At 44.4% G+C, this 23,860-nt stretch overlaps 1 protein-coding gene across 9 annotated transcripts in view; it reads left to right on the forward strand.

Moving 5' to 3' along the window:
- IGF2BP3 (insulin like growth factor 2 mRNA binding protein 3) overlaps positions 1–23,860 on the forward strand; it is a 102,701-nt gene that overhangs the window by 70,773 nt on the left and 8,068 nt on the right. For 2 of the 9 annotated variants that reach the window (XM_031940611.1, XM_031940616.1), the window contains 7 exons: positions 906–1,193; positions 5,390–5,524; positions 8,175–8,228; positions 8,332–8,454; positions 9,870–9,881; positions 10,512–10,668; positions 12,784–12,918. In XM_031940611.1, coding sequence (XP_031796471.1) covers positions 906–1,193; positions 5,390–5,524; positions 8,175–8,228; positions 8,332–8,454; positions 9,870–9,881; positions 10,512–10,668; positions 12,784–12,918 — 904 coding nt within the window. The remainder of the gene's footprint in view (positions 1–905; positions 1,194–5,389; positions 5,525–8,174; positions 8,229–8,331; positions 8,455–9,869; positions 9,882–10,511; positions 10,669–12,783; positions 12,919–23,860) is intronic. The other 7 variants (XM_031940617.1, XM_023505251.2, XM_031940613.1 and 4 more) reach the window with 6 other exon arrangements.

Genomic DNA, 23,860 nt, shown 5'->3' on the forward strand with positions numbered 1-23,860 from the left:
TGTTTCTGACTTAATTTCCTGGCGTCTCCTCAACTGTTATTGACCCAGATGATAACTGGTGTTGAAATAAAAGAAATCACCTAGAACATAGACTCAATCTTTTTACTTACTTAATGCACTTTGTTGTTAGTAAGTAAAGAAATTCTCAGGGAGATCTTTGACCTTGTAGGCTGAATTCTTCCCCTTGTAGATTGGCTTTGGGTTCCAGAACCATAACAAGAGTTGGGCAACCTTGAGCACTCAATTTGAGAAGCAATAGGAATATAACAATGTCCACTTCATTAGCAAAGAAACAAATGATTTTAGTTGAAACCAAATGTACCTCCAGGACAGAAACTAATCCCCGTTAATGAACATATTATTTTTACATCACAGATCACAAAGTTAATTGGATAGTTTGTTCTGCCCTGCTTATCCCCGGTGCCAAAATTGCTCTTTATTCTTCTGTTGGGTTCTCTCAACCTAGGCCAGTTATAATACAAAAGGTGCTAGCAACGCCTTTGATACAGGGCCCAGGGATGGAAACTGCAACTCCTCCCAAGATCACTTCAGCCTAGCTTATTGACAGGGGCTCAATATTCCAGTCTCTGTGACTGATGACATCATTTCACTAAAGATTAGAGGATTTGTCAGCTGCTTTGGTAGAGGAAACGACCCCCACTTTTGAATCACTTGGAATAAAGCATCTCTGTGTGTTTCTCCTTAGGTATTGGTTCTCCCTCTACCCCGTTTTGCTCTGTTTAAATGAATAAAAATAAAATCTCAAGCTTGGAGTTTGTCTTCTGTAAAATTTTGCAATAAAAAAACTTAAGTTTTTTGGTCTTTAGCCATTAAACTTAACCTACGGCTTGCTTTCTCTCCTTTCGTTCGCCCCTCCGCCCCGTGTCCATTTGTTTGTGTGGCAGTGCGATCGAGAAGCTGAACGGCTTTCAGCTGGAGGGGTACACCCTGAAAGTTGCCTACATCCCGGATGAGCTGGCCGACCTGCCCATGCCGCACTCTCCAGTCATGCCGACCCGCCGTGGTTACGGTCACAGGGGACCCCAGAGGCAGGGGTCCCCCGGAGGGGCCGCGGGGCAGAACCACCAGAACGACATTCCTCTCCGCATGCTGGTCCCCACTCAGTTCGTTGGAGCCATCATTGGGAAGGAAGGCGCCACCATTCGCAACATCACCAAGCAGACCCAGTCTAAGTAAGTGGCCGGTGTGTCAGGGACGTCGCGAGGCTTTTTGTCTGTGTTCCATCGAATCTCACCGGGGGTGGGTGAGGGCGGAAGGAGTACCCCCAGCACTTTCTGTCTCTTTCTGAGTATGGTCTCTCAGTGGAGCCTCTGATCTTGGTCCCAAAGGGAACTGGAGAAGAGTTGCCTTTCCCCTTGTAACTGAAACCAATACAAAAAACTTATCTTGCCCAAAAACCTCCTCCCTGATCTCTTGGACCCCAGCCTGTTGGTAAAGCAGCTACGAGAGATCCCAGCAGTCTAGAGGGCACCCCCACAGCATTTTCTTAGCTTCCCTTGGGGTTTTCAGGGGTGACCAGGCTTGGGTCTTTCCTGTCTTGTAGCACCTCTCAGGGGTCAATCTGCCACCTACATCTTGGCTTCATTCCTATCCTCCAGCAGGCCTTAGAAATGGCTTTTTCAGGCTGGCCTGGCCTTTGTGGATAACCTAGACTTAATCCGGTGGCTCATATTTATCCAAAGAGGAAGCCAATGAGAACAACCTTTGTCCCCATGTTGCTACTTACAGATTGGAAGCTGGTGGACTATTAGAAATGGAAAATACTTAGGAATTGTGAAACCATGCAATTAAGGAAGAGGAGGAGCTGAAATGTGCTAGAGGCAGGAAAATCAAATTATATATAATATATTTTAGCTCTCCTTTACATCTCTCACTTGCTTAATTCTATATAACATGGTTTCATATGAAGATATTATTTGGTATGTATAAGAGATGTAAAGTCCTGGGGAAGAGAGAAGTTGGGGAAATAATTTTAGAGACATTCTGTGCCCTACCCCCAGCATATTTTCAAGGAAACCCACCTAGGACTTGTTTAATAACTCTGGAAGGTCAGGGTTGGGGGAGCGTTGTGCTGGCCAGCTGGAGGCCCTGGACCCAAAGGTGCCAGGGGGCTAGATGCTATTAATCCTTAAAACATTCAAGTTCACGAAATGTTCTGTTATATTGAAAACTGGAAGTGAGCAGATTTTTCCGGCGAGCTCTCCGGGGCTCTTCATAGGCGTCTTTGCTACAAAAGGAAAACTTCCAGCGTCCTCCCTCTCCTTCCCTGCTCCCATACTTGATGCTGACTGGATGCATCCAGCTGCCTTCTGGCCAATAAAGTGTAGCAGGGGAAAAGTAGCTGTCCTTGGTAGTGGGGCAGGCTTCCCTCTTCCACAGCTCTCTGGAGCAGGATGGCAGGGATCCTTAGACAGTTTCCGCCGGTCCTCTTCATGACATTGAAGTGCTGGGCACACACAATGAATGCCCCATTTTATGGACTTCAATGAGGCTTCGCTGGCCAGTGTGAACCTGCCGCCCCTGTTTGGAGGAGGAGTAGGGGACAGATTTCCTTGGAGGGAAGCCATTGCAGAATGGGAGGGATGGGTGGAGTCAGAAGTTGGTGAGAGGGCTGCTAGGAAGAGGACCTTCCCCCCCGAAATGTTTTTTTGCAGAAGGTGAGAATGCTTTGCCTGTGTGCAGACTCAAGTAGCTCGGGATGCTGCTTACTGATGGCCAGAATGGAGTAGAAAGGAGGCCTGGTCTGGGAGGGGCAGGAGCCTGTAACCCAAGAGCTTAGCTAAGCCCTAACGCTTCTCTGGGGTTCCATGAGCCTCTTGACCCATTTGTTATCTCTTCCTTTCCCCACTCCCACTCTCATCCAGCTTTATTTTTTAGAGCTCACTGCATCTCTTAATTCACCATAGTCACTTTCTAGCTGGTTTCCCCCTCTTCACCCCGTGCAAATTTGGGTATTTCTTGTCAGGTCATTCGTTGACTTGCCCAATGGGGCAGAGCTGTGGCTTCTGGTCCTCCATGTTTTTAATTCTGTGGTAGGAATTTCTTGGCAGTACATGCTATGGGGGGCAGGAAGCTGGGTGATAGAGCCCAAGAGGAGGTGGTGGGCTTGTTCCATCGAATGCTCCGCTGATCCTTGCCAGTGGATTTAATTACCTCTGGCTACAGAAACTAATCATTATTTGATGGGCACACTTTCTGAAGTGGCCTCAGAGGGCTGCCCTAATCAGCAGAGGAACATTCTCTCCTCCCCCAAGCGATCTGATGTTTAATTGCTAATGGAGCAAAACGGATGGGGATGGGGATAGACAGAAAGGGGACCGTTGGCATCTCTTCCCAGATGAGGAATATTTGGGAAAAAGTGGCTCTGGAGAACAATGGAAGCAATGGGAATAGGGATCCTACTGGACCCTATCCAGGGCTTCTTCCTTCCCAGCGTTGTAGGCAAGATTCTCTCTCTGCGTGTAGCCCCAGTTGGCCATCTTGTTCAATGAGAGAAAACCAGTGACAGAGCTGTGGTTTGCATTTGCTGCTGTGCTGTTGCCGAGATGACCCTGGTGGCTTCTGGGTTTTTGGCGGGGAGGCAGGGTGCAGGTGTGGACTGCCTCTGAGGCGTCATTCCATTATTCCCAAAAGGGCACGGCCTGCACTATGCTAGGATCCAAGCTGGCTTGGAAGAGCCTGCCCAAACATGGCCAGCCCCAGAGAAGAAGGGCAGATTAAGGCAGTTGGCTCCCCCAGTCGATGTAGTGCCTGTGGGGATAAAATGGAGCCATGGCTTGTCAGTTTTCCAGCTCCCGTTCCAATTGTGCTCAAGTGTTATGAGGTGGAAGAGAGTCTGTTTGCAAACGTAGCCACCTCTCCAGGGCCCGACCCAGTGTGTGAGAAGGGAACCGGATGCAATGCCCTCGTCCCCTCACAGGGGAGATTTCTGAGCAGAAGCTCCAAGGGCAGCCCAAGAGCTTGACTTGGCCAAGCTCCCCTCCCCGCTTTGGCTAAAGGGAGATCCAAATGGGGACAAAGGAGGCAGCTGAGGGAGGCCGTGGGCCACAGCAGAAGGACCGGGTCTGGCGCCCTGGCCCGGGTCTCCGCTGCCCTTGCTCACCGTGTGATGCCGGGTGAGCTGATTGCGCTGGGTCTCTCTTTCCCATCTGGAAAAGGAGGCGGCTCGAGCAGAGTTCTGAGGTCTTGCCTGGCTCTGTTTATGTGACCCAGGCCTTTAGAGTTGGGAGACTTTTGCAGCCGGCGCCTTTGTCCTTCAGCCACTCCCCACCCCTTCCCTTGCCGTGCCCCTGTGAGGGCAGGGGCACCCTCCTTTCATGCCCCCCCCCCCAGGCTTTTCAGGGACTGCTTGGATGGTAGCTGCTGCCTGTGCCTAACGCCCTAGAGAGCTGTTGTCTGTGGTGGTGGTGGTGGGAAGGACTCTCTCAGAGATGTGGCCAAGGTAAAGACGCGGGTGTGGCATGAGGGCTGGGGAACCCCGAAGGCCGAGCGGGGAGGGAGGGGCTTGCGCTCCTTAGGAGAAGTTTGAGAGCCCTTGTCTTGTGCCCAGGGACGCTCTTTGTGCCTTTGCTCCCGAGTGTTGCTCCTGAGTAGCGGTCCTTTCTGCTACAGAGGCCATAAACCCCTTAACCTTTCTGTGTGTGTGCGTGTGCTTGGAGTTGGGACATTCTGATGATAACCTGAGAAATGTTCACACTAAATGCATGGTCAACTCTTGATCATCTGCCCTGAAAGGGGGAGAGCAGTGGCTCGAACACCGCGGGACAGTGGAAAGCACACTCTATTTGGAGACGGGGACCGGGTCCAAATCCTGGTTCTGCACCTTCCTAGCCTGTCCGACCTTAAGCAAGTCCACGTCACTGCTCTGGGTCTCAGTTTCTTCATCTCCTAAGAATGTGGTAGCTGGACTAAATGGCCTCAGAAGTTCTTTCTGGCTCTAAATCCATGATCCTTTAATGCCCAGTTCCCTCTTGTCTGCCTTTGGTTGATTCTGTAAGACTTCTGGGTAGCAGACCACTCTTCCACTGGCATTTTGCTGAAATGATGATGACAATAAATTTATAATCTTTGAGTGCCTACTGTCCACATGGGCAGCACAGAGAGATGGCCCAGAAATGTTGTAGATTGTCGACGGAAATTCTGCTGGGATTCAGATTCACATGAAGAAGTCACCAGAAATGGAGAGATGCCCCATGGGGATAATCAAGAGTTGACACTTTGGGGGATGCGGTGACTTGCCCCACTCTTTGCCCCCACTTGGTTTGACTCAGAAATTGGGGGGTGGCTTGTAAGGCTAGACCAGTCCGATAAGATGAGCTCTTTGGAGGCTAACTTTCTGCTCACTTCTTTTTCCCATTCCCACCGAAAGAATTGATATCCACCGCAAGGAAAATGCAGGCGCCTCTGAGAAGCCGATTACTATCCACGCCTCTCCTGAAGGCTGCTCCACTGCTTGCAAGATTATCATGGAGATCATGCAGAAGGAAGCCCAGGATACCAAATTGTGAGTAAAGGGCATTGCCTGGGGGGGGGGAGGGGGAGAGGGTTCCCAGTTGAGTGGTCGTGGTTCAGGAGTGTTTCCCTTTGGGTCTGCTTAAAAAGAATTCTGCTGAGGAGTGAAGGGTGACGTGTCCATGTGTGCCCCCAACAGCTTAAGCTTAGGGACACAAAAGTTTTCTGGCTCTTCCTTTACCTTAGTTGGAAACCTGAGGTGTGCTGGTTTGAGCGCAGCACCCCAGAAGTGCCCACTTGTGTGTCCTAGGGGCCCTTCTTCAGCTCGAACACAATTTTGCCCCAGTATTGGCTCCTGGTCCCCCATCTCATCCACCCAAGTCAAGATTCACGCTCTAACCGCTTGCACTAATGATCTCCTCGGCCATCCCTCTAGCTTCAAATGCTGGCTCTGACACATGCTCCCTGTGTGATCATGAGCAAGTTTCTTTTACTCTCTGAACCCGATTCCTCATCTGTAAAATGGGACTGATGATCCTCGCGATAACTTCCTACTTCACAGGGTTGTTATTTGGTTCACAAGCGGTCTTGCATGTTATGTTCTCTGCAGTCCTGGAAATGCTTTGGCAATGTCATTCAGCATTCACCAAATGCTAGGCCATCCATCAGGTACCGGTAATGATAGCCCTTCTAAGATGGGGAGGGAGGAGTGAGATTAGGAGTGTTTTGAGCAACTTGGAAGAAAAGTACCTTTTCATTTCAGGGTTTGTAATCTCTTGAATTTTGACATTAGCAATCAATCTTCTGGGTGTTGATAAGCCCTGAAGAGGCTTTTGTGGGAACTGGATGAATTTCTCAGTTGCCTGGTTGGCCCTGGAATGGGTGTTGTGGCTGTCTCTGATGGGATTAATGATCCTTGGTTCAAAAAAAAAAGGGCCAGGGGCATTCATGTGATGTTCCAACTCTAGTTAAAGAGATGTACCTAATTCCTGTGTCTCTCATGTTTCCTGATGACTGAGGCAAAAGACAAAACATCTCTTCCCCTCTCCCTCTTATAGGGATATCAGTTGAGGGTCCCCTTGGTTTCTCCTTTTAAAGGAAGTCAGTCCTAGAATGTTGGTCTCTTTTCCATGACCTACAAATTAGGGGTCAGTGAGAGTGTAGAGCCATCATGCTGTTAACATGCTTATTAATTCTACTTCTTATGCTTTGGTTACATAGCTGGGGCTCATGACTTGGCTTTCTGCACAGTAAGTGGGCATTCTTGCAGACTGGTGACAAAAGTCTTGCTTGATCTTTTATGTAGTCAAAAGGAATCTAAATGAAGCCTTTTCTTCCCTTTCCTATCCCTTTCCCCCATGATTGTCAGCAACGTCCAAATTAAATTTTTCTAAAAACAAATTGGCCTGGTCCATCCTAGTGAGAGGTAGGCAGAGGTGCCAAGCAGAACGCTCTCTTGCCAGAGGCAGTAGGCACCCTCACGATCCAACTGGCTCTATCGCCAACAGACATTTTGAGCAGGAATGCAGAGAGAAAGATGGAGACGCTCAGCTATGTCTCTCTAATCTGGCTTGGATTTCTTTCTTTCTTGACCTCTTGAGTTCTGCTTTTCAATCCCTGGCCTTGATGCCTGCTGACCATCAGAAAAAATAGGAGTAAAAAGACTGATGTGGGAATCAGAAAAATTCTTTATTCTGCTCAGGAGCTTCAGTGTTCCTGCCCAAATTTTATTTCCTACTCTTTCTATTCCCATTTCCCTCAAAGGGTATTCTCTTAAGAGCATGTCCTATGATTAAATCCATTTACTAGGATCCAGGAGATGCTCTGGGAGCAAGTAGCAATTGATAACATTAGAAATAGCTGCCTGTGAGCCAGTCCTTGGTGACTCAGTGTCACCTGCTGATTACTCCAGTTCCTCTATTCTCTCTTCTAACCCATGACCTTTATTTCCTGTGATATCTAAGCTTGGAGTTTGTAAGGGATTGACTTGTTCTCACTCCCCTATGAGAAGTAGGGATGGGGGTCAAGAGCCTTAAGTGCTAATATATAGGATTTTGTGGGATGGTATGTAGACCGTAATACGGGGACTATGGGCATAGTTTGGAAATGCTTACCCAAGTAAAGAGCACACTTGAGGAAAGGAGCCCATTTGATTGAGCACTGCCTTAACAAGGTCTTGCCATAGTCCAGAGCTGTAGTTCTCTGATGATATTGCATCATTTTTTCCTATCAAAAATTCCATGTAAAGATGCTTCCCCCAGTGAGAATCCTTCTTTCAGAGGAGGTCATGTTATATTATTCATCATCTTGGTATCTGAAAGCAGTATTAGCTTTTCTTTGTGTCTGAAGGTTTTGTAATATGGTACTGTTAGGGAACATTTGGGCCAAAAATTTCCAAAGTATGAGGTTGTTGGATTTGTTCATTAATATCATTATTGGTTTTTGGGTTTTTTTGTTTTTTTTTTTTTTTAAAGTGGTGCTTGGTCTTTATAACAGGATGCTGGAAATGGAAAAGTTCCTTAGCAGCCACCTTGTCCAGCCCACTGTTGTTATTATAGCAAAGGAAAATGAGTCCCAGAAAGGGGAAGGGGATTGCCCATGACTTGGCTCTTCAGCCCTAGAAATGGGGCTGGAACTTGAGTCTTAAATCCCAGTGCAGTACTATCACCTCTAATTATACATTATTCCTCTATTTCTAACAGGCACCTCCATGGTATTTCATCCCGGACCGCGCTTAGTGCAATGCCTCGTACATAGTAGGCACTCAAATGTTTGCTGAATGAATGGATGTGATTATCTTTTTATTAAAATTTCCCCTCCCCCCCTGCCTTGAGTTTCTGATGTTTTTCGGTCTTTCAGCACCGACGAAATTCCCTTGAAGATTCTGGCTCATAACAACTTTGTTGGCCGCCTGATTGGGAAGGAAGGAAGGAACCTGAAGAAAATCGAGCAGGACACTGACACTAAGATCACCATCTCACCGTGAGTACTGCTCTGGCTTAAGATTCTGACTCTGGTTATCTTGGGATGCGATGGGAGCCCGAGCCACCATTAACATTTTATTCAGCAGAGCTGACTCGGTTCAGTTTAAGTTGCTATTCTCCCCTGTCCTGTCTATGTACTTAAATATGTTCACTCTCATTCTTCCAAATCACCTGCCATTCCACAAGCATATATCCTTCCGGAGCCCCCACTGGAGGTGGTGCATCTATTTCCAGTGGAGGAGCAAGAAGGATTAAATGTTGAGTTTCTATGTTGGTTAAGAGGATTGCTAAGGCAACATGGCTTGCAATAGTAGAAAGAAGACTGGATTTGAAGGCTGAGGACCTACATTCAAATCCTGTCTGCAACTTAACTTCTGTGTGACTTTGAGCAAATAAACTCCCCTCTCTGAATCTCAAATTTCTTCAACAGTAAAATGAGAGGTTTTTAGACTATATGGCTCACTAAAACTCTTTCCAGCCCTTCATGGGCTGATCATAACACTAAGTTTTCTGGTTCTGGTTGCCTGAGAGAAGTTAAATGGAAAATCAAGGACTTGGAAAAAAAAATTAGTGGAGGAAGGGAATACATGGAAATTTTTTGCCTTAATGTAAAGTTCAAGGGGAGGAAAATAATAGCTAACATTTCCATGCAATTCCTTTGCCTTTTTTTTTTTTTTTTTTTTTCGCTACGAGAGCTCTCTTCTCCTCTGAGGATTATCATAACTCCTCTCTGCTTTTGTCTGAGAATCAGAGAAATTAAACAACTTGTCTCTAGTCACACAGCCAGTATGTGGGATTTGAACTCATGTATTCTCAATTCCAGTCTTATATTCTATCTGCTATACCAGGCACTATGCAAAATAAATAGATGTGAAAATGCAAGAGGAAACTGTTTTGTGATGACAGCCCTTCCTTCTTCAGTGAAGTGCTTCTCTAGGAAGCTGCGAGAGAACATATGAAAACGTAAAATAGCAGGAGGGCAAAAGTTGGCATAGCATGGCCCCTTTGGAGAAAGCCAAAATGGTTTTCCCAACTGTATCCAAGTTGACCCTTCTAGGGAGGCTGAAAACTATAAGTGATAACATCCAAGAACCTAGGTTATTTAGCATAATTCAGAGGTTTACTGGTTAGTAAATGCCTTTCAATATTCTAACGTCATCCCATTTCACATAGTTGTTTACGTCCCTTTCCATCATTGTGGCTCAAATCCAACTCCTGTTTCCTGGGCCACCTCAGAAAGGTGGTGAGGGTAGGGGTGAGGGTGGGAAGAGGAAGTCATGTTCCACTAGAACCCTTGTTAAGATCTCCAGCATGACTGCCTTACCCCATTGAATATTGTGTCTTAATGGTGTCTGAATGATCTAGTCCGTGTCTGAGCCATTAAAGCTGATGATTTTGGTTTCTTGTTTGAAGTTGTTGGTTAAGGTAGGTTATAGAAGACTTGGCTACAACTAAGCTTCCGGTCTTTGAAAGTGGTGAGTGCTTCCTCCTTGTTGGATGGCCCCGCAAACATTGCCCTGGAAAAATGTTAACACCGGATGTCTCCATCTGAACTGTACGTTATTTGAAAGATTAAGTGCTGTCCTGTCTGGAATTGCTGTAGTCTTTTCTTCAGAGCGTAAGAATGGAGCTAAAGGTGTAACGGGGCCCTGCTTGACGCTCCTTTCGGCTGTGTAGACTCTTACCTCGAGAATCCTGTTGCCTTGCATTTCACTTTCAAATGACAAGTAGACGTGACTCCAACTTAAATGGTTGATCTCTGCACACCATTTAAAGTATGCTTTAAAACTGAGCTGCAGTTGAGACCAGTTTTCTTCAGGATGCTGTGAAGAGAAGCATTCTCTTGCCGCCTTCTTTATCTTACAATTCTTCCCTTCTTGCTTCTTTGCTAATTCCTATTACGTTTGACCACTCGCTTCTAGCTATTACCAGCTACCACCTTGGGGTTGGAATCAACATTTGTGCCTACATGGAAATTAACAGTCTTTTCCTAATAATTTTTTTCTTTCTTTCTCTTTTTCTCCTTTTTTGTGTGTTTTTTTCTTCACTCTACAGACTGCAGGAGTTGACTCTGTACAACCCAGAGCGTACCATCACTGTCAAAGGTAGCATTGAGACTTGTGGCAAGGCTGAGGAGGAGATCATGAAGAAAATAAGGGAGTCTTATGAGAGTGATCTCAGTGCTATGAATGTGAGTTCTGAAATACTGGAGGTGATTAAGACTTTTTTTTTTTTCTCCCTTCCCCTTTTTTCTTTGCTCTATTCTTTTGGGTGAGGGTGGCCAGTTAGGAATTGAATACGCAATGAAATGTTTTCTCATTTGTAAAACTGAAACAGTTCATCTATTATATCAGTATGTAGTTTGTAGTTGGAGGGGATGTGCTAGCAATTGGACAATGTAAAAGGGAATATTTGGGGTATGTTAAAAATCAAAGCTCTTTTACCATTAGTTACAGCTTGGGAATATAGAGAAAGTTTCTGATTGACAAGGCATTCTGTTTATAGTGGAATACAGCTAGTACCCAAGCAGACCAGTAGGAAAGGACTGGAAATGATAGGTTAGAATCCTTCATATCTTAGGGATTCAGTCATAAAAAAATGGATTTATAAAGGAAAAGTAGACAGTTGATAGCAGCCTCATTTTGAATATTTTTCAACAGGAAAATTCAAAACTGATGGGGCTGTAGCTAATTAATAGTGCTTCCTGTTGGGATTAGTGTTCAAGTAAGAGAAATGGCATTAGCTTTTTAAAACTTCCCCAGGAAGAGAAGGATTAGATCTGGACCGAAATTCAAGAATCAAGGAGTCGCTTCAGCACCTCTCCTGATTTCTCTTTTCATGGTTTCATTCAAACTGCCCTCCTGGCTGTGGCTTCAACTTAACGATATGACTTCTTACTGCTAATTCTTTCTTCTTTTCAAAATCTTTGCATATATTTTAGGACTTCACTTCATTGTTAAAATGACCCATGTGAGGTAGAGCTAAAGTGATCTAAGCTTACTTTACAGTGAGCCCAGGGAAGGCCAGATCACATAATTCCAAGCCCAGAACTTTGGCTTTTCCTCTTTAAAAGAAAAAAGAAGTCTGGAACTCTCTTGCTATGTGGCTGCTCATGAGAAAGCTCCACTTCTATAGCAAACCTGCCAGGGGGACGCAGCATGTGGCCACTTGATGTGGATTCTGTGGCACGAGGCCTTGGGGCATCCTGTTCGTGATGGCCCCCCTCCCTGTAACATTGTGAAGGCCTGTATCATCACTCTCTTCCCAGCCTTGAGCTGGCTTAAGAAAAGATGAGACCCTTTAATTTTATGGCATGAGTTTAAGCAGTCCCTATCTGGACCACGAATACTCCCTCTATTTTCCTGTGTAGGCTCCTGTGCCCCAAGCGAGGGCAGACAGGAAGTAGCACCTTGGATTGTGAGGAGTTAGCCTAAGCTTGGAGGGAAGTGGGAAAGATAGGAGGGAAAGAGCCGTCAATATTGAGATCGGAGAGGGTTTCAGTGTTAGTACGCATCCCCACTTGTTAGGAATTGTCCAAAGGAGCTGCTTGGAAGCAAGTCTAGTCTTCAGGCATTTTTTTTTTCTCCAGATAAGACTCTTGGTTGTTACAGGATAATTTTATTCTTAGCTTTCTCTCTTTTCAACTTCACCCTCCCTCTCTCTTCCCACCCTTGCCCCCTTTTCACCACTAATTTTCTCCCTTTCCTGTCCTTTCCCTCTCCCCCACCCATCCAAAAAGAGAGAGAAGGAAGTAGCAACGTCCAGGTTAGGGAGGGGGGTGTCTGGGGGCCTTTCCCTCTGAAGGACTTTAAGATGCATGAAACTCTGTTAGGCCTGGCTTCAATCTGTCTCCTTCCTTTCTTGGCCATCCTGCATTTCCTGGCTCCGTAGATCTGGCTTGGGCCGCAGTGGAAGAGCACCAAGAGTTTATAAGTGATTTGATCTGTGTTCAGTGAGAGCCCACTGTGGGTAGAACAGTGGATCGGGTGGCACGGTGTACTGTGCCAGAAGTGGAGGCCACGGTCCCTGCTGCCCGTGGGCACCACCCCCCATCCTTGTGGGGAGACCCGGCAGGTGAAAGAGATTAATGAAACCTTCAGGAGACAAGCAAGTGCAAACTCCCCCTTCCCCTGCTGGTCTGAGGGGCTGTTCAGGTGATGTTTGATCATGTGAATGCCAAAAGAAGTTGCTGTTATTTTTAAAAGTGAGCATGAGAGAATGAGAGAGAGAGAGAGAGAAGGGGATCCTATTCTGAGTGTTGTCTCGTGATAGAGTTTTGGCGTTGGACCTTTTTGTCATAACATCCATAACCTTCCTACCCTTGCAGCTTCAAGCCCACTTACTTCCTGGATTAAATCTGAATGCCCTGGGTCTGTTCCCAGCCTCTACTTCTGGGATACCCTCACCCTCCACTTTGGGGGTTCCTTCGGCTGCAGCCGCTACTAACTACCTGCCATATGGGGTAAGCTTTGGGTTTGGGGCTGTACAAAATGAGGGCCTTGGAGCAGCTTCCCTTGCTGGATCTGCTCTGACTGGGGAAAGCCACGGGCAGCAGAGAGCTGGGGGAGGGCTGGGAAGGAGGTGCCCAACTCGAGCTGTGCCAGCCTTCCGGGCAGCAGGCGTTCTGAGCCAGCTTGAATCCCAGCGCCCAGATCCCTGTGCTGCCCATTGGCTGAATCCCTTTGGCCCCTTCCTCTATGAGCTGGTGAGTTATTTGTCCTGCTTAGCTAGTCAGAGCCTTGCACAGAGTATTTGTTTAATGGATGCCAGTTGGATCGATTTGGGGGATGTCAATTAATGATGTGTTTTTGACAGAGTAACCTCACTAACTTGAATGTCGAGATTTACTCCGAATAACAAACTGCAGGGACTCGTTTCCTTCCTCCCTTTAGGAAATTCAGGAGCCCCTTGGACACTGGCATTTAGACAGAATTTTTCCTTTGATAGAAATGGAGGGGAGAGGAAGGGAGCCTTCCTAGTTGACTAATATGAGTCCTATTCTGGCCCTCAATATACCCTTGTAAAGGGAGTTCATATCCATTGTAGCAACTGAATTTTAATCTCTCTACCTTAGTCCTGGGCTCACTTGGACAATGAGCATGCTCCTAAGTGACATCTGGTCTGGGATTGATTATTTGTAAGTCTGTCATTTTTGGAGCTTTAAGATATGCCACCATTGTGGATTTGGACAAATCCATCCCTTGACTTCTTAAACTATTCCATCAATATGTACCCCGCCTCTCCCCTCGCCACACATTTTATGATAAATTACCCTAGAAATTTGATGTCCAAATTGTATCCATGCATTTATTCTCCTTACCAGATTCTATGATGGTTTTGGGGAGTTTGTTTGGTATAGTGATGAGGAGGAGTGATCACTCCCTTCCTTCTCTATTCGCCCTGAGAGCCCATTTCTGAACTTGCTTTTTGTCTACTATCTAATAAATTAACTCCTTCTCCATCATCAACTTTTCTTCTCTACAAAAGAAACAATTTTAAAGACCCCTAAAGTGCTTTATTAGCTCATTTCCCATTTTAAGGGCTTAGAGAACTAATTTTTGGCCCTCAATGAAGAGAAATCCATTATCCTAAGGACTAATGATAACTTACCATAGGGAGGAAGTTGAGACTTATAACAAATGTAACTCAGTGTGGATCAATTAACCTTACAGAGCTTTGCATTAAATTTGTATGTATTTATACACATACATGTGTGTTTATATGTACGTGAACTTTACCTGTCTTGTCCAGTGTCCTTTTGGTCCAAGGGATAGTGTGAGAAAATCAGATGTGCCTCTTGTTTGTTTTTCAAGAACATTCCTCAAGGAGAAATCTTGAACAAAATGCAAACAGATGATAGGCTAGCAGGTTTTGTAGACCTTGTTCTGCAAGAAGGGATATCTATGTCCAGGAAAGGTGTATCTTCTAACAAAATTTATCAAATCAGAGGGAAAATTTTCAGGGCTCCTGTGAGAGACTGACAAGTAGGGCCATGTGGTGGAACGAAGGAAGCTTTGGGACTTGGCTTGGGAGGGAAGGGGATACCTGACTTTGAATTTGTCAAAACTAGGTCTTAATTAGCTGGGTGAGACCGGGCTGGCCATTTGGAAGAATCCAATGAGATAACTTATGTAAAGCCAATCTGAAAGGGCCCTAGATATGACAGCAGCTTTTAGTTAAATGCATTTGACTGCTGAGTATTTGTGTCTCCTAAGATCTTGGGTGTACTTTATTGGGTGATGTCTAGAGAACTCCCTTCCAGAAAAGAAAAATGTATATAAATAGAATATTTTTAAAATGTATTTGGAAACATATTTCTTAAAAGAATTCTAGATGAAAAACTGTCCTTTCCTGCCAATTTATCTTCTTGTAAATTGAAAATTGTCTTTAACTAGTACTAGCTAACACATATAGCACTGGAAGGTTTACAGAATGCTTAGTTTTATTCTCTTATTTGAGATCTGGACCCTCCAGGAGGACATTAGGAGGATGCTTCTCTTTATTTGGCATCTTCACTGGCTTCAAGAACTCTTAGAGTGGAAAAACTGACTTCCCTGTTCCCTCCTGAGCACATTTTAGAGAAGGGGAAGTGGGTTCTGAGAGTCCTAAGGTCTTGGCTTGCATTATATCTAGAACAATACTGTGCTCTTTTACAGAGTTTACAGCTTCCTGTACACCACCACCTTATTTCACTGTCCTGTACCCTTCTCGTTAATATTGTGAATTTGAACATATGAAAATCACCCTTTCAAAAAGAATGCATATTAAATTTTAAACAAAACTAAGCTGAAAGAGGCAGAAAAGTAAATGAAAGACAAGGAACTGGAATTGTCTGTTTCTTATAGTGGCCTGGTAGGACTGGCTTGAAGGCTCAGAGAGTCAGCAGATTCTCTCCCCCCCACCCCTGACTTGCAATGCTTTCTATCTCCCTCTCCCTAATCCTTTATAGCAGGACGTACCACCCAAGCTGACCATGGAAGACCATTCCCGATATTCCGAGGGGCCTAGGTGTCATGGCAGAGGGAGGACAGGATCTGGAGTCATAAATACTGCTGCTATCACCTTGCTCATTTCTCCTTCTGACCCTTGGTTTCTTCTTCTTTAAAAAGTTGGGGTTCTGATTAGATTAGGGGTTCTAGTACACTGTAGAACAGGGTACCATGGCTGCTTTCAAGGAAAACAAGTGGGCTCAAATTGAGTTGCTCATGAGTGTAACAACAAATGAACTAATAAGGGAGTGACTGGAATAGCTGGGAGAGAGAGCCTGAGGGACGGGTGTTACCCAGCCTCACAACTAAAGGGACCTTCAGAGTTCTGAGTCAAGTTGTGTTTTTGCTGTTATGTATTTTAGACCTAGATCAAACTAATGAGACTTTGAAATAATACACGGGAGTGGCTGCTTAGTGTTTCCTAATCTCCCTCACTCTTCTGGGCTAATCTCTTCTTGGAGTGTGTGTGAGAGAGCTCTTCTTGCCCTTCTTTTCTGCCCTTCTTATCTGCCATGGCCGAGATACCAACCCACATGAACCTGCAGAGAATGGAGCTTTCCTGTGAAAACTCCTTACCCAGGGCCTTCGTGGCATGGCAAAAATCAGTGGCCCTAAAACTTAAGAAGGGAGAATAAAGAAACATAATATGCTATAAGCCCTGTGACTTTTTATAGCTTGGAATGACTTTCCTGTCAGTGCTTTGGAAGAAGAATCCCATTTGCTCAAAGCACATGAGGGATTTTTCTCGAATAGAATCTCCAGAAAGAGAATATTTGCTATAAAATTGAGTACTTAGAGCTTGGATTATGAGTGAGAGAATTTGAGACAGTTTCACCCTTAGCCTGCTTTCCTTGTTCCTCATTTTAAGATGGAAAAAGGATAGAGAAAGCATCCATTTTTTTGTTTGCCCCTGGACCTCATTGTCCTGACAAGTCTCAGGCCGAGCTCCAAGTTTTGGATGCTACTAGGGCTGTAGCTCTGGGGACTCTTACTTCTCTCCCTGTGTTAGCTTTGGTAGTCATAATTTTAAAGGCATCTTGAGGAGCTTGAGTAGAGAAAATACAACATTCAAACATTTTAATTCTCTAGCTTCTCTGTCTATGCAAGTTATTTTAATCTAATTTAACAAAGAAAAAATTAAAAGCTAGACAGAGTTACTCACAAACTTGGGAAGTAGAACACAAAAGAGTTTTCAGGCTTCATCAGAGAGGCAATGGGGTACCACTGTGCAAGGAAGTGATACAGCCAGATCTATGCCTTCAGAAAAGTAGCCTGGCAATTATGTGCCAGAGAGGCAAAGACAGCAGATAACAGAAAAGTTTTGACACCACGTTTTTCTCAGTGGTAAGCTTTCTAAAGGAACAGATTCCTCTCTTAATGGGAATTGGAATATTGGAATATTTACAAGTATAAATGTTAGTTAAGTTAGTAAATATTTCTACTTTTAGTCAAAGTTTCCAAAGCCCTACCCCACATGACATAGCTCCTTTTCTTTCTTTCTTAAGTATTTCTTTGGACCCTTTCCTTTTCTCACCTCAGAGGCACTAAAAGACCAATCAGAAACACTTGTAGAATAAGCTGTATCTTTGGCTTTTCCCAACCTGGAAGTCACCAGTGTTTCCTTTATTTAAATATGTGTTAACTTAAGCTGAGATTTTTGCACTTCTCCCTACTTCATAGGAACAGATTGAGATTGATTAGACATAATAGAAATGTTAGGGTTTTTTTTTTTTTTTTTTTTTTTTTAATAAACAAACATGTATATGTAAAACTCATTTTTAGTGCTAAGGAAATTAGGAAGCAAAGTGACTTGTACATAGATACCCAGTAGCAGAGTAGAAATTTGTACCCACTCTGACTGCAAATGCATATGTTCTGCTCACATCAGCTGCCAGCCTTCTGTTGGAAGGAACTTTGAGGCTTCCTTTCCACATGCTCTCACTCTGACTCCATTACAGCAGATATGCCCAGAGTCCTTTGCCTTACTACTTGTCTTTGCCTAGTTGTACCCTCCTATGGTTTTAAGGCAAGGTGTCCTTGCCACCAGCCAGTTGGGTTTCCCCAATGAAATGGCAAGTAGTCTTGAGCTTCTGTCTAAAGATGTTTGCCCAACTCTGAGCTGGCAGTTTTGGCATCCCAAAGTGGGAAGAAATGCTGCTTCCAGAAGTGCTCCAATGGAGGGATAAGGGTGGGGAAGAGAGGACTGGCAGCTGTGGAAAAAAAAATGGAAGGGACTGGCATAGCCCTGGGCATCAAGCACTGGTGCTGTGTTGGCAGCTTGCTGGCACTGTCTGGCAGACTCGGCCTTTGCTGTTGCTTGTTGTCTTCTTTCAGAGTTCCTAGAAATCTGGCTCAAAGGGGGAGGTGGAGAGAAGGGAAGATGTCCAATTAGGAATAGAGAAAGGTGAAAAATGGCAAGCTAGGAGAAGAACTATTCCCTAGGTTCTTCTGCACTGTGTCCCCATCGCTTTATTCAGTAGGCTCTTTAAGAGACAAAATGGAATTTGCGAATCAGGTTGAGATTTTCCCAAGGATTAGTTAAGGCAAAGATGGCTGTAGCTTTGCTTGTTTCCCTCTCTGGAGACAACCCATTCTCTTCCTTAATCCATTCAAAGGTTGTTAACTGTGTGTATAGCATGCCCTTTTGTAATAGGCTTGCCAGCTTTAAGTGGATAGCTTTATTTTTGAGCGAGGTTTTCTGTGGTCGGCTTTGGGTTGGATAGAATGAGTCATTTATTCCTTTTTTTTCCTATCTTTTCCTTCTCTTCTCTTTTTAATGACTTCAACATGATTCTGGTAAGATATAAAGCTGTTAACTAATCCCTCAATCTCAAACCCCTATCCAGGTCGCTTCTGAAATCATGGGAGATCTTTTACAGGAGGAAGAGATAGGTGGGCTACTTGCCAGGTGCCCAAAGGCTACATCTGGCTGGCATGCACGGTTTCATTTCAGTGTAGAGTGTTGGGTTCTCTCCTCCACCAGAATAAATACGCAGAGCCCCAGTATTTGCTCATACTTGTATTTTTCATGATGGATGAATAGGAATTACTCATTGGCAAGCTTGCCATCAGGCACTTTTATGTTCCTGTTGTTAAAAGGGGTTCCATAAAATCGACAGAGAAGTCCTTGGGAACTTCTACAAACAGGGCATTCATGAAGTGCTTAGACAAGAATGTGAGGGCGGTGGCCCCACAACTAGGAAAATCCTTCTCCTGAATGGCATGTCTTGAAGAAGTGGTAAGGGAGGGAAGGTTCCAGGATTAGCACAGTGTTGACTTGCTTGGAGTCTATGAAAGAAAGGTATAGAAACTGGCAGACCATCCTTACGAGATGTGCACTGGGACTGAATTAACATGGGTCTAAGGTTGCGATCCCTTGGCCCTTCAAGTCTGGCTTGTCCATCAGCCACCAAAGAGATGTGGCTTGTGATGTCAAAAGGCACGTGGGTCCAGTTTCTGCCATAAAGCCACTTTAATAATTAACGATTAAGAATGGATCTGCTAATTGGATATATGTTCAGATCGGCTGGTTGCTGCCATCCCCTTCCTGGCAGAGCAACTGAATTTAGATGAGAAGGTTACTTGGTAAATATGGATTAAGAGCAGACAAAGTAGGATAGTTTAAGCAGTCTTTTCCTCCAGCATGGGAGTTGGGCGAGTCACTCAGCTGAATTAAAGAGTTGCCAACTGGACCCTAGTAGTCATGTCAGTGTGGATGCCATTTTCCTTGGATAGTGCCAAGGGAGATACTGGATGACTTTCTTTCCCTGTTCTCATTTTCTTGCCTTATGTCCCATGAGAGCTCTTGCCTTTCCTTTGGCATCCCAGGTCTTTACTTTCTCCTACTTGAAGAAAGTCTTTTTCTTTTTTTAAGTTAGTGACATTTGAGGTTGACAGCTGTTCGAGGTCATACTTAATCCTCTCTTGACCTTTAGGAGCTGGTCAGATCCTACTCAGTTCAAAGTAACCCTTTGGGGAGAGAACATTCCAGAGTACAACCTGTACCATGTCTAAGGAAGGCATTCTTTAATTTTTAGGGATTATGGATCCCTTGGGGAAGCTTATGGATCCCTTCCCAGAATAATGTATTTAAATATAAAGTAAAGTAAAATACACGGGGTCACAAAAGAAACCAATTATGGTAAATAGTTATTAATTAAGTAGTTATTAAAATTATTATTTTCTAAAGTTCACAGACCCCAGGTTGCAATTAGTATATGGGCTTGTTTTCCTCAGTCACTGGGGATGGCATTGCCTGATCCCCCACCCCCACCTTCCAGTTTAATTTTTATCTTAGTGCTTGGATTGAGTTTTGGAGATATACATATATATTTACCAGCTCCAGAATCCTGTCTAAAACTGTATGAAATCATTTATTAAGAAATGAATTTCTATACTATTTGTGGATTGCTGGTTTTTTTAAAAAAAAGGCTTTTTTGGCCAAAGGCCCACCAGCAACCAAATCTGGTGGTAGTGGTTTGAAATAAATCATATATGTCCGATTTAGAGTTTTTACCAGAATTAGATTTATTTTCTATTTGGGCCTAAACAATTTGCCCAGGATACAAAGAATACTGGTTAGATTGAAAAACTGATCTTTGAATATTCCAAACTGCCTTTTCTTCGGTGAACTTAAGGTACATTCATAGGGGAGGGCTTACTCTAGTTGAAAGCGATTCAACTAATGTCTAATGAATGCCCTCTGCTAGGAACTAAAGGGGAAATGGAGTTAACCTCAGAGGCTTTCTGGTAGATTCTCATGTTACAAAAGGAAAGAGCATGATAACATTTTATGAACTGAGCCATTAATCACTGAATTCATACAGTGGCTGGAAGTGAGGGGTTAGCAAGACATCTCAATGGGGGAGTCCCTCAGACGTTCCAAGGTGTGGAATCTCTGAGCAAGCAGACAGACATCTTTATCGAATTCTGCAGAACAGCAAAGATGGTCAGGTTCAGCGGTTCAAGGGCCGTGCCTTGCTTAGGAAATGCTCAGCCAGGGTCCCTGCCAAGTGGAATTTCAGAAAGCGTTTTAAGGGCTGCCATCAGAGAGAGAACAAGAGGGCCCTGGCCTTGAGCCGGCATCAGACACTAGAGATGGAGATTCATTCACCTCATTCCAGCAGAGAGCACACTGACATTGCCCTCCCTCCCCCCACTAAGTTCTTTAGCTGCCCGCTCCTTTGCACACCCTGTGAGAGAAAAATTGCCCCCCCTTCCAATTTTGGTCTTGTGGCAAGGTCCACGTTGATGATCAAAGGTATCAGGCTCTCTGCCAGGTAGAGATAAGAAAATGCCCCGTGCACAGTTTCCTAGAAATCCCAGAGCAGTCATAGAAAGTGTTTTTATAGTGTCTAGACGGCGGGCACTGTGCCTGCCTGGGTGCCAAAGGTTTCCATAACAGCATGTTTGATTTCTTAGATGGAGTCCCTGGTCCCTTCTTTTCTTGAGTGGTTTTTGCCCCTCATCCTCTCTTCCCTAATTGTGTCAGGAAGGAGAGTGAGGGGCGAGTCCTCTTCCTCAGGAGATGCACATGTATTTCCCAGATTCTGGAGTCAGGACTCTGAAATGAGCCTTTTGAGTAAAGAATTCTCTCCAGTGAGAGAGCTGGGTGGGAAGTGCGTCTGTGTGTGCACACTGAGAAAGCACGGAGTCGGTCCCCTTCCCTTCCTTCCCTGCCTCTCCCTCCACTTCACTTCCCCCCAGCTCCAGGGACCAGAGAAGTGCCGTCAGAACCTTGTTCTCAGGAGAATGGGCAGGTAGGTGCGTCAGCCCTTGCTCTGGTCCAGGAACAGCTGTGTCTGCAAATGCACCATCTCCTCTTGTTTGGCTTCCAGCTGCCTTCTCTTGCCTCCGGTGGGACCCAGGGCTCTGCCAGCTCTGTTAATCCATGCTTTATTAGTAGTAAAGGCATTCAGGACCAGTAATAACCTTGGCCAGAGACCCAGAGAGAGACACAGACAAAACGTTTTGTTTTCTGTCATGTGAAACGTGTGTGTGTGTCTCTTTGGGGTTTCTGCACACCTTTCTCTGCCTGGGGGTCTTGGCGTGCGCGTGTGCTTCTTTCTGACCCTGCGCATCATCATCCCTGTGTGTCCCTCTCCACGGCTTCCTCCTGTCTGTGTCCCTGTCTCCCCTGAAGAGTGGATCTTGTCTGCTGTTCTCCACATGGCTTCAACAAGATGCATGGATGCAATGAAATGTTCAGAAATGGGGAAGGCTTAGGCAGGGGTGCAGCTGGAAGAGGAGAAAGGATTCGGAAATTCTTCAGGAATTACCTGCTTATGACACCCTGGAATGCATGCTAGCTCAGTCCACACAGCTCCTTCCCTCTCTCATAACTACGTGTTCTAGGTTTGTCCTACAGATCAAGAATTCTTGGATGTACAATCATCCCACGTGTTTGAAAATCCTTGGACAATTTTAGAAGCCTCCCCTGAACCCTGCACACTTCTCCTGGCTGCCTCTTCCATTGGTCTTTGCTGAGGTTCAAGGGCTTCTTGCCGCAATCATGAGAATCATGCTTCTCTTCCTTTTTCCTGTTCCCTTCTCTTTTAGGATCCCTTGTGGAGTGAGGTTGGGGGGGGGGTGCGTGTGCATACTTGCACACTCATGCATGTGTGTACCCACACATAAAATCTTTCTTTTATTCCTGCGAAGAGCAAATCAATTTGGCAACAGTGCTTATAACCTTGTAAAATATACACCAATGTAATCAGAAGTGCTCTACATTGACAGCTGGAGAGGGTGTAGAAAATAAATCTTTAGCTGGCTCTCCTCAAGTTCTAACTTGGCTCATCAATGAGAATTTTTTTTAATATAGATAGGAAATTTAGTTACTTTGAAATTTTTCACTACTGAGTCTGTCCAATGTATAATCCAAGTTGATATATGTAGGCTTTGAACAACATCCTTAAAATAAGCCGCCTTTTGAGAAAATGGCATTTAACATCACTCATTAACAAAAGTAAAGATGCCTCTAACTAGAATTGTTGAAATGGGAATCTTAAAAATAAACACATTTCAACAGGAAGTTAAGTTCACTTCAACAGAAGCAAAATTAGCTATATTTGATTCAGAATCTGTGTGAAAAATCAGGTTGCTATCTTAACCATCAAACTTGGGAACTCCTCAAGTTAGATGCAAAAGAGGCATCTGGCTAGAAAGGAAATAACAGATGGAAATCAGCTTTGCTGAGATTCCTGGAAAGTAGATGACTAAGCTGCATTCTGCAAAGGAGACTAAATTACGAGTGGGTGCTTAGTTTGTTTTTTAAGACTTTTGGTAAGTTGATTTTTGGGGAGGAGTAAATAAATGTAGGCTGGTCTAGTCATCCTGATGTTTTCATATATTCTGACTATGGGTGTCTGATGAAATCTTTGGAAGTGTTAATATCCTACTAACATCTAGTTCTTAGCGAACTCTTGTCAGGGAAAAATGGTCATCAATTCCATTCCTATGTGGGTGGATTTATTCCATATGTAGATGGAGTTGGGGACAGTGATTGGAAAAAATGTCATGATTATGTGAATTCTTATTTCCCCAAATGAACATGGACCTCTGAGTTCTCTTTCCTCTGAGCTATGTGTTGAATTTTTCTGCAACACAATGAATCTGAAAGAACACCCAGGTTCCATGAACTTGAGGCACATGGAACCCACAATTTAATACATGGGCAAGAAAATAATTTGTGAAAAGGAAGCTGAACACAGTCTAAAGCAATAGCCCGTACTGGTCCAAGAGTGCAGATAATGAAATATACTTTTTTTTCTCTTGGCTATCCTTTATCTTGTAATAGGACGGGTGGCTATTTCATCAGAATGCTAGGGAACTATGGGTATTAGATGTTGTATATGTTGTCATTTCATACTGCTGAGTTATTTTGCTTATTTTTTTATGTTAACAATATTAAGCAGAATGGCTATGTTGGGGGGAAATTATATAACATTAAAATGGGGGTGGCTAAGTAATGCAGTAGATAAAGAGGTACAGGTTTTGAGTCAGGAAAACTCATCTTTCTGAGTTCAAATGTCTTTAGACACTTAGTAGCTGTATGACCTTGGAAGTCACTTAACTTTGCCTTAATTACTCATCTGTAAAATGAACTGGAGAAGGAAATGGCAAACTAGTATCTTTGCCAAGAAATCCCAAATTAGGTCACAAAGAGTCAGGAAGGACTTAAACAACTCAACAATTATTTAAAAAAAATTCTCAAAAGCAATAATCAAAAGAATCTATAATTTTGGCATTTACCAAAATTTAGGGAAAGATGGGAGGTGGTTGGCTATTATTCCCATAGCCATTTTCTCAATTTTTGGCAGACTTACTGAATTGGCTTGGGTTAGTCAATGGGAAATGGGATGGTCCTAACATCCATCCTCTTTGGAACAGGAAGTGAGACAACTCTAGAGAAAG

This window comes from Sarcophilus harrisii, chromosome 5, assembly GCF_902635505.1.
Source record: "Sarcophilus harrisii chromosome 5, mSarHar1.11, whole genome shotgun sequence".
Taxonomy (NCBI): Eukaryota; Metazoa; Chordata; class Mammalia; order Dasyuromorphia; family Dasyuridae; genus Sarcophilus; species Sarcophilus harrisii.